Source organism: Rhagoletis pomonella, unplaced genomic scaffold (assembly GCF_013731165.1).
Source record: "Rhagoletis pomonella isolate Grant_MI unplaced genomic scaffold, Rhpom_1.0 Rhpom_scaffold_01830, whole genome shotgun sequence".
NCBI lineage: Eukaryota > Metazoa > Arthropoda > Insecta > Diptera > Tephritidae > Rhagoletis > Rhagoletis pomonella.
The window spans coordinates 1-13,657 of NW_023460384.1; the positions used below are offsets into that span (position 1 = coordinate 1).

Below are 13,657 nucleotides of genomic sequence, written 5' to 3' on the forward strand. Positions count from 1 at the left end.
AGGAGTGGTGATGCATCAAGCGGGATTGTTGAGCATAATTTGGAGTGCCAGCAATTAACTACTTTAGTAGGTTTTGTTTTGCGGCAGTTGAGAAGTGCATTAAAAAATGCATACCCAATGAAGAACGAACGAATTATTTTTAAGCGCAAGTGCGTGTGTTTATTCGCTGCATTTGGTTTTGGGCGGGAGTGCAATATACAAGGGCGTGTGTGTGTTCGCTGTTCTTTGTTTATGCGGGAAATGCATAAGTGGCTTAAACACCGTTTTTAAAAGCTCGGCGCTAAATATTAAATAAAAACCTATTATAAGGCGAGATCAGCTAAATATTTTCACAATTTCTTCAAAACCACCTATAGTGTCCACCTGTTGTTGTCATATATTCAGCTATTCAACCTTGATAACATACTGTTTGATATTGGAAAAGTTTTGCAGCAGAAACTATCAGCATTCATATAACACTTTATTCGAACTATTGAATTAAGGCTTTCCTATCTCATCCTATTTCGAATCTTATAGCGTTTTCTTTTCTACACGAATATGTTGCCATACCGAGGTACGAAAGTCTTTTAAAGGTGCACTTCACCCTGTGAATTTGGCACCCCGCTTAAGGTTCAGTGTAGCCCTTCACACTTACAAAGGATCACAAACTGCAACCCTGAAATGCAATCAGCTTTTTTTTCGCGCGCTAAACGGAGTGCAATTTAAAGAAATTTTGGTGTCCAATTGAAAATTAATAAATACAAAATAATGCAAGCTAAAGAAGAAAGTCCCAATTGCAGCAAAATAGTTACAGGTAATATGAGAATGTTTTGATAGAAAAGTAAAAGCCGAAAATGCTAAACCTTTAAAAAACGCTTTTTTGCAGTATGGACGAAAGGCGAAACGAGACTCTTGCTGGATAAGTACGCTTCCTTTTCGCCGGACGTTGGGCCCTTCAAGCAGTTAAAGACAAAGAAGGAAATGTGGATGAAGATTGGCGCTGAGTTCGACGGGAAAAGTTGGAAGCAGTGTGAAGAAAGGTATAAGACCATCATGATACGAAAAAAGGCGGCAGTGGAAAACAACAGCAGCTCAGGTGCAAAACGCCAAAAGCTGCAGTTTGAAGAAGAGCTAGAAAAAATTTGCAAACTGGATGATTCCATTGAGCCGGCAATAAAACTGAGTTGCCACTGTGTAGTTAAAAAGAGGTCTCACCAAAAGAAAAGCAAAGAAAGAAAAAAACGATGCAAGAAACTCTAGTTGAAATTGCTGCTAGGAAAGAGGAAGCCAGGGAGAAGCGACACAAGGAAAGAATGGAGAAAGTTACAAGAATCGAAAGCCTTATGGAAAAATGTTTGACTGAAAACAAACCAGCTTAAAGCTGTGGGTGTGCGAGATATACTTATAAAATCAGGTTTGAATTGTATATGCTACTTATTATCCATAAAGTTATAATATATATTTTTTAGCTCTTGGTTTGCAGACTTCTGCAAATGGATGTAAAATGATTGCAAGTGTCTTTCGTTTCCGGCCCAACGTTTCGCCAAATAACATTTTCACCGGCGCCCTTCGCTTATTTACAACAACTGCCTTTTCTCCATCACCATATCTATGCCATTGATGGCCAAATCCACATCACCTTTATACGGCGTGTTCGAAAACACTGCTCTTGCTAGTGGTTCGAATTTCGGAGCAACTTGAACAGCAACAACGGCACCAACAGAACATTCGGTTTAAGTAAGCAAATTCGAATAATTAGCGATTAAATGCTGAAAAATATACACATCTTTTTTCAGCCTTGACAAACCTGTACCTGTACAAACATTCCCCAAGCCATACAATTATACCCACTTTGACGTTGCTGCCGGTGATTTTGTATTGCCAGATGAGTCGACCGTTGCACCAATCGTGGCATTGGCAAAAACACATTTATAGATTTAGGCGCATAACTAGCGTTTGCAATTATACGACAGTTGACGATTTATTTATTTCTTTTTAACTTGAATCCATTTTTATAATAATAGGATTCATTCGATAATAATATTATATATATATATATTATATATTATATTATATATATATATTATATATTTATATTACAAACAATGTTTTAAACATAACAAGGCAACCCATTGAGAGGCAGTCTGACGTTTGCCAACAATATAATTTTAAAATCAAAATTCAAACTGACACATACATTCTCATTTTCAATCTCAAACAACAACAATTGTGAACAATTTATTTTCAATTTTATATGATTTTAAAATGTTGGCAAACGTCAGAAAAAAATCATGGCCGACGAATTGAGAGAATGAATTTACCTTTTAATATTTTTATCATGATATAAACTATTTGTATTTGTATTGTAGAATTTGGTATAAATTCTATAAATTACAATACAATTATAATTTGTCCAGCACTGCGTTGGACCAGAAAGAGAAAATCACTTGAACTTATTTTATATTCTGTTAAAGCCTACAAACCAAAATATGTAAATACTGTAAAGGGATCCACAAGATGTTATAACGTTTAATAACGTCTAAAAATCATACATATATGTAATTTCATGAATTAAAAACTAAACTTTTAAGCAGCTGTAACATTGTATGATTCAACACGTTACTACTTCTCGTGATTCCCATAATTTTTTTAATTACCTTCAGTATCGGTCATACCTATAGCACGCTATTTCAAAGTGATATTGTGTGTCACTTATGTTTATTTATTTATTTACATAAGTGGCAAACAATATTATTTTGAAATGGTGTGCTATAGATATGACCGATACTGTACATATCTATGTACGTTCCAATTGAACTACTTTGAATAAGACTGAATTTCTTACTACTACTACTACTTACTACTAGAGTACTGAATTACTTTGTTCCTTTTTGAATCAAATAAACATGATCTCCCTTATTTGCAATAAATATGAAAGTTTGTATTAAATAAAAGAAAAAGCTGTTTTTAATTATTTATTTATTTATTTTGTCTTCGATTTTGATTAATTTTAATAATAATTAATAATTATAAAAGTTGTGATCCAAAGCAGGCACGGCTTAAACAAACGCGTCAAAAAAGAGACTTTATTTGGCTTCTTTTTATTTCGCCAAGCTCGGTAAGAACGGAGTCACTTACTTCGGATGGAAGATTTTGCTCCTGAACGGTACAAGGTTCAACGCAGTATTCTTCCCTATCAATAACATCTTGTTTGTCTATGCAAATATTATGAAGTACACAGCATGCCATTATAAACTTCGCTGTAGTTTCAACTTCATGAAAATCTAATCACATAAGCTGCCGGAAGCGACATTTCAACAATCCAAAGGCGTTTTCTATTCGAACCCGAGTTTGACTAAAATTGTAATTGTACGTCTTTTCATGCTCAGTTAAATTCCCGTAATCCCCATACGGCGTTAACAAGTAATTTCGGATCGGATAAGCAGAATCACCTAAAAGATGATATTTTGGTAGACAAAGCTTTTGAAGTTCCTTACCAATGAAGGGTAACTTCAATACACGCGAGTCATGCACTTTACTCGGCACACTAGTGAAAACATCTATAAATTTTAAATTTGCATCACATATACCCTGCATAGTCACGAAAATGGTATCGTGCCTATTTATATATGTTGAGCGAATTTTATGCCTCGGCGCCCTTGTCGAGATGTAGGTTCCATCAATGCAGCCTAATACGTTAGGGAAGCCACAGATTTCCGCAAAATCGTTTGCTATAATCTCTTTTTCAGCAACACTTTGAGCGAATTTTATGATGTTCGGTGAAAGCTCAAGCAGAAACGACATAACATTGTTTAGCACGTTATGGGCACAAGAATATGACATATTAAATATATTGCTAACTTCGCGTCTAGTTGTTTTATTGCTGCAAAACCTAAATAAGAAAATTATTTACAATTAGTGCATACATACATATAGCAATCATTCCATTGTTACCATAAAAACAATAACACATGCGTATTTGGTGGTGCTTGTGGTCTCCCCCCTTTGTAGTTTCTCCTTACGTAGTAGGAACTGCTGGTATATTTTGCAATTAAATATTCCGCACTTTCACGTTCAACGCGAAAATTTCGTTTAAACTACAAATGCATAAATATAAAAATATACAGTATATAAACGAATGAAAGGAGTGTTTAGTATTTTGCCCACTAGTTTGAGGGCGGTAAGGGGAAATGCATGGACGTTCTTCATGAAACTCCACCCACTGGATAAAGCGTAAACCAAACTTCACAAAGATAGTATGCTTCTCTGAAACTTGGTGAGCGAAATACTAATCCGTTCCCGTATGAAAAAAATACCACGCGACCTGTGTACAAGTTTACTTTATCTATAAAGTCCTTTACACGTAAGCAATTCACTTTTGGATGTAAAAGCATGCCGAGTTCCTCATCATCTGAAGAAGAGGACGACGACTCCAAGAGGTCATTTATTACTTTTGTTCCTACAAACAAGCAGCGTTTTTACATTTTCGCCAACAATTCTCTTCCACCTGTGACACCAAGAGTTTCTGTGTAAGTTACTACAAATATGTAAACTCCACTTTCTGGGAAACATATTTACCTGACAAAATACAATCTATTTTCCTGATTTAGGTTATTAAAATGTACACAGATCCTGGGCAGCTACAATATTTTAATAATTTTATGCCTAAGCACAAAGTTTGCATTTTCAACTCACGAGCGCCAAAATGAAATGTCAAAAATGTACACACTTTATCTGTGCTGCTTTGACACTGCCGATATATGCGTGCTAAAAAGAGACAAATAAGGTACTATTTTTATGTGATGTTATTATTGATCAGCTGATTGAAAGGGCAATTATCTCCCCCGTCGTTAGCAGAGAGGGCGAAATATGTTGCATTTTCCTATATTTTTAGGGTAACCCTGTGAGAAAAGAAAGCTCTGCCCTCTGCAAAGATTGCATTCACTTTACAAAAGAAGACAGCATTTTAAAGTGACGAAAACGCTATTAGTTTCTGTTGAATTCATTACGGAAAAAACACGCTCAATAAAGCATGTGAGTGCGGCAAGGATAATAATATGAATTTACTTATATTTCCAAACATTTTATTGCCTGTTGCGGTTTTCACTCCGTAAGCAATTATCCAAAATTCTTCAGAGTCGGATGGAATGGTTCTGAGAAAAGTTATTCAATGGGAAAGTTAAAAGATTTAAATATTCAGTTTCCGCTGCTTTTCTTTCCTTCAAAGTCAAATAGTGAATTGGCTGGTCCTTGAAACTCGCTGTCTTGTGATTCACACACTTTTCTTGTCACAAAATCAAAGCTTTTTTAAAAGTATTTAATTGACTAGGTAACCGTTTCAAAAGTTCTTCGATTAGGGTAATCAAACAGTTTTGACAGTCTTTTAATATGCGCCTTAAGTCAAGTTTATCGCGCAGTTCATTAGCCTATTCTGTAAAATTATCGTGGAAACTAAGTTTTGTGTATTTTTATAACTGGAAACAATTTATTTGATGGAAAAAATCGCCAAAATTCGCCAGTGGCGACTTCCTAAATTTTTACGCGCAAATATCAAAAAAAAGCCAAATTGGCGCGAAATCGCCATATCTGGACACTCTGCTGTAAGTCAAAAACAGAAAAGATCTAACAATTTTTTTTTTACAAATATTTTTTCAATAAATGCAGTTTTCGAAAATATAAACGAGATGGAAAACACTCATTGAGAACATATTTTTAATGCAACCTGAATATTTATAAGGTTTAAATTACAAAAATCTAAATTATAAAAATGTTTTTTTTAAAGCTCTAATGCCACTACGCTTACATAAAAAATTTCATCAACTTTCCTCAAATACTTTCAGAGAAAATGAGTTTTGAAAAAAAGATTGCTTAAAAATATGTTTGCTTATAAAAACTTTAAAAACTAAAATTATTAAAAAAAATTCTCAGGATCCCTTTCACATCTATAAACCTCTCTACCCACAAATTTTCACGCAAGAATTCGAGCTTGAGTGAAATCCGAGGTCCAGTTGAGAAATTTTCACCCAGTTATAAGATGTGCCGCGCACACCAGCCCATCGTAAATGATGTCTTTAAAAATTAAGAAACTAAAAACTATTTTAGAGAATACCGCAATGTAGTGAGAAAGCTGCGGACGCCATCAATGCACAGACTGATATCGTCACAAAATTTATGGCTTCCCATATCTGATTGTCCAACTCATCTCAGAAAATATAAAAGAAGCCAAAATTGGCTGGCCATTTATTGATGAATTTTTAAACAGCTTGAGCATAATCAAAAATATGTACAACCGTAAAAATACCAGAAAATAATTTGTTATTTAGATAAGATTTAGGTTTACGCCTCTAAGCACTGAAAGGTTGAGACCTTCCAATTTTATTTTCCCCGTAAACAAGACTGAGAGATTTACCTGATGACAGTGCACAGACATCATCCGCGTAAGCTTGGATGTGAACTACCACACCACAAGAGAGGTGAGAGCACCCCGCCCAGAGGGCATCCTCTCCCAACCTCTGCCATGGTACAAAGGCTAGCTTGCTCCCCCGCGGTTAGCGCTCTCCTAGATAGCATGAAGTGAATCCATCTTATGATGGTTTCGTTCGCACCATGTCTTCTGGCCGCAAAGCACATGTTGTCAAAATTAGCATTGTCATATCAGCAAAGACTACCATTGCGTACTCACCTGCTTCCAGCCCCACCTCAATCTTTGTTACAAGGTCATGTATAGCTGATTCTCCAGTGCTCCTCTTTTCGGGATTTTAAAGGCATATTAAGAAGTTTCCTGGACCTTTTTCGAAGTTTGGTGAGTTCAGCGTTCCACCATGGGACCGCTTTTCCCCGCCTGCTTCTTCTTAGCGACAATCAATCAAAGTACTCGTTGATTTAACGTTTTTTAATTTAGAGATATTTGGTATCATCGTTTCAAGGAAACCAAAATTCTCCCAGTCCGCCTTTCGAGGATTCCGACCTTTTGGCCACACACAATACCACAGAAACATTATCAATTATAGAAGCATTCTATGATAATTGCGATATGAACGCCACTGTAGCAGACTATTGGGAGTCAACAAAATTTAGTCACAGTACTCTGTACCAGCCATATAAAATGCGACTGCCGCTCGAAAGTTAGCGTAAAGCGAGCGTTTTCGACTTTAAAATACATAATTAATCACTATAGGTCAGGTGTGAGTGATGATATCACTGAAGCGATATTAATGTTGCGCCTAAATTAGTTTTCGCATAATCTATTAACAGCGTTTTCTTAACTATTTGTTAATTATTTAATAAAAACCCTTCGCATAATTCTGTGTACTCCTACATAAATTTTGCTACAAAGCTCTCATTATAAGATGCAAATGTATGGTATACAATTTTCTTCTTAAATAACGAAACTAAAAAACTATTGATATTTGATAAGTTGTTTTTTTTAATAAATAACGAAACGAAATTTTTTTGTTTATATAGTTATGCAGCCCTGGTATAAACTAAGAATTTTTGCTTTACAAACCGTTTTTGCTTTTCAACGCTTTTTTGGAATCGACTAACGCAAAAGTTCTTATCAGGCGCCCGAAGCAAAAGGGAATTGTCTAGTAAATAATACAATTCTTAAAACGTTTTTTAATTTCTTATTACCAGGAAACGGATTTTTAGGACCTAAAAACCTATTAAAAGGGCAAAATAAACTAACGAAAAGACAAAACAAAATACCGAAATAGGCAGGAAAAGGCACTAGATCTCGCAAAAAGGCAAAAGAAGGCACTAAGCAAAGACAAAAACCGAAAAATAATAAAAAAAAACATTTAGTTTAGAAATGTTTATTTTACAAGTAAAAAGGGAAAAACATGAACTAGTTTGCACAGGGCTCCCCCTGTCGACAAATTTATTTTTAATTGCATTCGACGATCTAAGCCGACTACTGCTGAACCACAAAAACATAAACCATTGCCTCTACGCGGACGACTTGTATTTAACGTGCAAAGGCAAGGATTCAAAGGAAATCTCAAGACATTTTGAAGATGCCCTACAATCTATTAGTAGGTAGTCACAACGCTGTGGTGCAAAGATTTCGACAGATAAATCTAAACATTTACATGTGTGCCGAAAAAACTATTGTAATAATATTGAAATTAAACATAGTTCCTATAGTATTGATAATGTACAAATTAATTTGGGAATGCAAACATAACTGTAATACTCACTGTAATAGTTTAAGAACAAGTCTAGCTGCCAGATTAAATATCATAAAGTATTTATCCTCAAATAAAAGCCAAATGCATACTAACACTCTTCTTAATGTAACCAAGCTAACAATCCTCCAAAATTGACTACGGCTTACCGATCTACCGAAAATGTTCGAATTTTCCTTGGCACGACTTAAAGGCGCGTACCATGCAGCCATCAGACGGAGTCTCGGAGCATTTAGTACTAGGCGCACAGAAAACTTACTAGCCGAAGGAGGCTTTCCTTCCCTCGAGGACAGCATTCACTTATAAGTTGCAGAAAAATACTAAAAATCTACTGCAACAGCAACTCAGCCTTGCACAAAGAAGTCCAACTTCTGAGAATCCGCAAACGGACAATGAAATAATCTTCTGCTCTCAATAATTTATATAGGCCGAACGCACCGTGGACTTTTAAATAAACTTTCTTCGTCAACTGCCTTACAACATACCGAAAACACACAACAGATGTATACGGGCGACTGTTTAACGGAACAATCCAGCCATTCCGAGAAAATAATTGGGAGGTGCTGTTCACATACGGCTCCAAGTCTGAACACGGAGTAGGCTTCGCGGTAGTGAACACCACTGGGGCCACTCTGATACATGGAATTTTACCTCCATTTGCCACCGCTTATGATGCTGAAGTCCGGGCGATATTATCAGCTCTGCAATTAGTGAAAACACTTAAGCAAAAATTTATTGTGTGCGCCGACAGATTTTCAGCATACGAATCCGCCAAAACTATGAAGAACACTTCCGAACCAATAACTGTATTAAAACAGCTTATCTTGCAACTAGGAAGCAGAATACAACTTATGTGGATCCCTGGACACGCGGGAATATATGGAAATGAGTAAGCCGATAACGCTGCAAGATCAACTTTAGTATCTCCATTAATGATGTTTACACCGTTCTCAAGTAATCTATTGGTAATTTAGCCACCCTCTCCTTACACCGTAAAAATGCATTAAAATGGATGAATTATAACCACCGCTACAAAACTATCAATCCAAGTAAATCGGTAATAAAACTTCCTGCCACTACAGACGTAATCAGGAACAAGTGCTTCGTACGTCTCAGGTTGGGCCATACCAACCTTACACATGTACATCTAATTAAAAAAAAAGAGGCTCAGCCATTACGTTAATTTTGTCGTAACTCCAATTTAACTGTCAACCACATCCTCATAGAATGTCTACTTCTTAACACACAAAGATCCCTCATATTCCACAACCGGAACCCACTTGAAGTCCTTACTAATCCTACCGAACAAAATATCAATCTTATTTTTAACTTTTTAAAAATTATACGCATCAATAACCTAATTTGAAATACCAAATATTTTCTCTTTTAACGGTAGCCGAAAACCCTGGCAGTCTTATTAATTGTAATCTTAATTATAATTAATAAAATTAATAATAATATAGTTTCATTATTTGAAAGATTTCTACTTTGAATCTTTGACTATTTTCTCCTTTCGAGTTTTTAACTCACAATACTTTAATCACTATAGTTGTAGTAACATTTAACCACAAGATGCATTTTGAAGTTTTCTGGCAGCATTTTCACTAGATTTTCGCGAAGAAAAGCCTTGATTGTACTAAACGTGCGCTCGGCGTGAGTTCATAAAAGTGGCGCCCATCTTAATTATGGAACTTTTAAAACTTTCATATTATCAGGAATAAGGGCTTTTTCCTTCCCTTTTCAATTAAAGGTAGAAAAGCCAAAACAAGGCAAATATCTTAAAAAAGCAAAAAAGGCAACATCGAATGTGTAGATAGCATTTTCAGTTTAAACGAAACCATTTTCAAATTAAGCGAAACCTTTTTCAAATTAAATGAAACTTTTTAATGTTTAGCGAAACCTTTTTCAAATGAAATGAAACCTTTTTCAGATTCAGTGAAACTTTATTCAAATTAAATGAGACCCTTTTCAGATTCAATGAAACTTTATTCAAATTAAATGAAACTTTTTTCAAATTAAATGAAACTTTATTCAAATGAAATGAAACTTCTTTTTTGGATTACTTTGAATTAGCTGTTACGTGTTGCTCTCCCTTACGGTCAAGGCATGTTGAATACAGTGTTGCCGTTTCGGTCCAATTGGACCAAAATTGGTAGTTTCATTTCTTAAAATAAGGCTTTGGTATGTTGATTGGTTTGTTGTGATTTTCGAGGGGTTTTGGTAACTGGCAAATCATATAATTTATTCATTTTATAAAACTTCAAATATCTCTGTTTTCGGGAGTACATGTAAAGGATGATATGAAAAGGAAAAGAGAAATGGGACATGTCAAAATTATTCTTGAACCGAAGTTAAATGTTGCCGTGATTAGACTGTGCTCTAATCCATAGAGTTTGTTTAAGTTAGAAGAAAATAATTAGACAATTGTTATGCAAAAGCCAAATTTTACATTTCGCTTAAGCGAGTGAGTGAGAAGGGAGGGTATTTGTACTTTATTTCCCTCTTCTCCCTTAAGAAAATAATAGTTGACAGCATTGAATTCGTGTAGCAACAGTAAAAATATTCTCCCAGTTAAACATTATAGTCGGCGTTATCGACTCCCTGATATAAGTATGGCGTCGATAACGATGTGTAATTGGGAGTTAAGGCTCTGTTACGTACGTGTTTTCACTTATAAATCAAAAACCAATAGACTTCTACGTATGTAATGCTGTGCGTTGGGTAACAGCTTACACGCGAAGCTCATTTATAGCATTTTCAGTTTAATTGAAACTTTTTTCAAATTAAGTGAAACCTTTTTCAGGTTAAGCGAAACCTTTTTCAAATTAATTGAAACATTTTTCAGATGAAGCGAAACCTTTTCCAAATTAAATGAAATCTTTTTCGGATTCAATGAAACTTTATTCAAATTAAATGAAACTTTTTTCAGATTCAATGAAACTTTATTCAAACCAAATGAAACTTTTTCAAATTAAGTATTAAACATTTTTAAATTAAGGAACAGGAAATCAACTTAACCTATTAAGAGCCGTTTGTACCATGTCGGCTAACACTAAAGGCTTTGTTATGCATACTTGGCATTGCTTGAGAGTTGTCACATAAGGAATCTATTAAATGAGCTTCGCGTGGAAGCTGTTACCCAACGCACAGCCCTACATACGTAGAAGTCTATTGGTTTTTGATTTCTACGTAAAAACACACACAAAAACTCTCCCTTCTCACTCACTCGCTTAAGCGGAATGTAAACTTCGGCATTTGCATAACAATTGTCTAATTATTTTCTTTTAACTTAAACAAACTCTATGGATTAGAGCACAGTCTAATCACGGCAACATTCGACTTCGGTTCAAGAATAATTTTGACATGTCCCATTTCTCTTTTCCTTTTCACATCATCCTTTACATGTACTCCCGAAAACAGAGATGTTTGAAGTTTTATAAAATGAATATAGCATTTTCAGTTTAAATGAAACTTTTTTACATACGTAGAAGTCTATTGGTTTTTGATTTATAAGTGAAAACACGTACGTAACAGAGCCTTAACTCCCAATTACACATCGTTATCGACGCCATACTTATATCAGGGAGTCGATAACGCCGACTATAATGTTTAACTGGGAGAATATTTTTACTGTTGCTACACGAATTCAAAGCTGTCAACTATTATTTTCTTAAGGGAGAAGGGGGAAATAAAGTACAAATAATCTCCCTTCTCACTCACTCGCTTAAGCGAAATGTAAAATTTGGCATTTGCATAACAATTGTCTAATTATTTTCTTCTAACTTAAACAAATTCTATGGGTTACAGCACAGTCTAATCACGGCAACATTCAACTTCAATTAAAGAATAGTTTTGACATGTCCCATTTCTCTTTTCCTTTTCACATCATCCTTTACATGTACTCCCGAAAACAGAGATATTTTGCAGTTTTATAAAATGAATAAATTATATGATTTGCCTAGTTACCAAACCCCCTCGAAAATCACAGCCTTATTTTAAGAAATGAAACTACCAATTTTGGTCCTATTGGACCGAAACGGCAACACTGTATTCAACATGACTTGACCGTAAGGGAGAGCAACACGTAATAGCTAATTCAAAGTAATCCAAAAAAGAAGTTTCATTTAATTTGAATAAAGTTTCATTTAATTTGAAAAAAGTTTCATTTAATTTGAACAAAGTTTCATTGAATCTGAAAAAGGTCTCATTTAATTTGAATAAAGTTTCACTGAATCTGAAAACGGTTTCATTTAATTTGAAAAAGGTTTCGCTTAGCATGAAAAAGGTTTTATTTAATTTGAAAAAGGTTTCGCTTAATTTGAAAATGGTTTCATTTAAACTGAAAATGCCATAAATTATATATATGATTTGCCTAGTTATCAAAACCCCTCGAAAATCACAACAAACCAACCAACCTACCAAAGCCTTATTTTAAGAAATGAAACTACCAATTTTGGTGCAATTGGATCGAAACGGCAACACTGTATTCAACATGCCTTGACCGTAAGGGAGAGCAACACGTAACAGCTAGTTCAAAGTAGTCCAAAAAAGAAGTTTCATTTCATTTGAATAAAGTTTCATTTAATTTGAAAAAAGTTTCATTTAATTTGAAGAAGGTCTCATTTAATTTGAATAAAGTTTCACTGAATCTGGAGAAGGTTTCACTTAATTTGAAAAAGGTTTCGCTTAATTTGAAAATGGTTTCATTTAAACTGAAAATGCTATAACAGATTCCTTATGTGACAAATCTCAAGCAATGCCAAGTATGCATAACAGAGCCTTTAGTGTTAGCCAGATATGGTGCAAACGGCTCTAAATAGGTTAAGTTGATTTCCTGTTCCTTAATTTAAAAATGTTTAATACTTAGTTTGAGTAAAGTTTCCTTTAAATTGAAAAAAGTTTCATTTGGTTTGAATAAAGTTTCATTGAATCTGAAAAAAGTTTCGATAAATTTGAATAAAGTCTCATTGAATCCGAAAAAGGTTTCATTTAATTTGAAAAAGGTTTCGCTTCATCTGAAAAACGTTTCAATTAATTTGAAAAAGGTTTCACTTAACCTGAAAGAGGTCTCATTTAATTTGAAAATGGTTTTATTTAAACTGAAAATGCTATATAGCATGGTTTCGCTTGACCTGAAAAAAAGTTTTGTTTAATTTGAAAAAGGTTTCGCTTTGTGTGAAAATGGTTTCATTTAATTTGAAAAAAAAGTTTCATTTACAGGTCTATTCCGCACGTTACCGAAGATTTTGTAACCAGAAAATTTTATTACCAAAAAATTTTACCAGTTCCTGTCACCGCGATTCTAGGAACGTTGGTAATGCAGTTAAAATATTCAGCAATTCAGCTATGAAGGATTGTGCAAATTCTGGCAGTGCATATTTCACGGGGCAATACTTTGTTACTAGCTAAATGCTATATATGGAATCAGGGAAATCTAAATTGAGGACATTCTAGTTCTCTGCTTATTACTTATTGACAAATCGAAGTATTGC

At 34.6% G+C, this 13,657-nt stretch overlaps 1 protein-coding gene and 1 long non-coding RNA gene across 3 annotated transcripts; one reads left to right on the plus strand and one right to left on the minus strand.

Annotated features, from left to right (window-relative positions):
* The first annotated feature begins 459 nt into the window (after positions 1 to 459).
* Positions 460 to 2,029, plus strand: LOC118752768. 2 transcript variants are annotated; one of them, XR_004994738.1, is made up of 4 exons: positions 460 to 793; positions 866 to 1,393; positions 1,449 to 1,716; positions 1,776 to 2,029. It is a non-coding gene; the product is annotated as an uncharacterized LOC118752768 (long non-coding RNA). The 2 variants fall into 2 exon arrangements; XR_004994737.1 differs by having other exon boundaries at positions 460 to 1,393.
* A 941-nt stretch (positions 2,030 to 2,970) lies between these two features.
* On the minus strand, positions 2,971 to 4,076 carry LOC118752769 (putative nuclease HARBI1). The gene is made up of 2 exons (XM_036487639.1): positions 3,934 to 4,076; positions 2,971 to 3,871 (listed from the first exon to the last, which is right to left on the minus strand). The coding sequence occupies exon 2, from the start codon at positions 3,820 to 3,822 to the stop codon at positions 3,268 to 3,270; it is 555 nt and encodes a 184-aa protein (XP_036343532.1). The 5' UTR covers positions 3,823 to 3,871; positions 3,934 to 4,076; the 3' UTR covers positions 2,971 to 3,267.
* Positions 4,077 to 13,657: the final 9,581 nt, after the last annotated feature.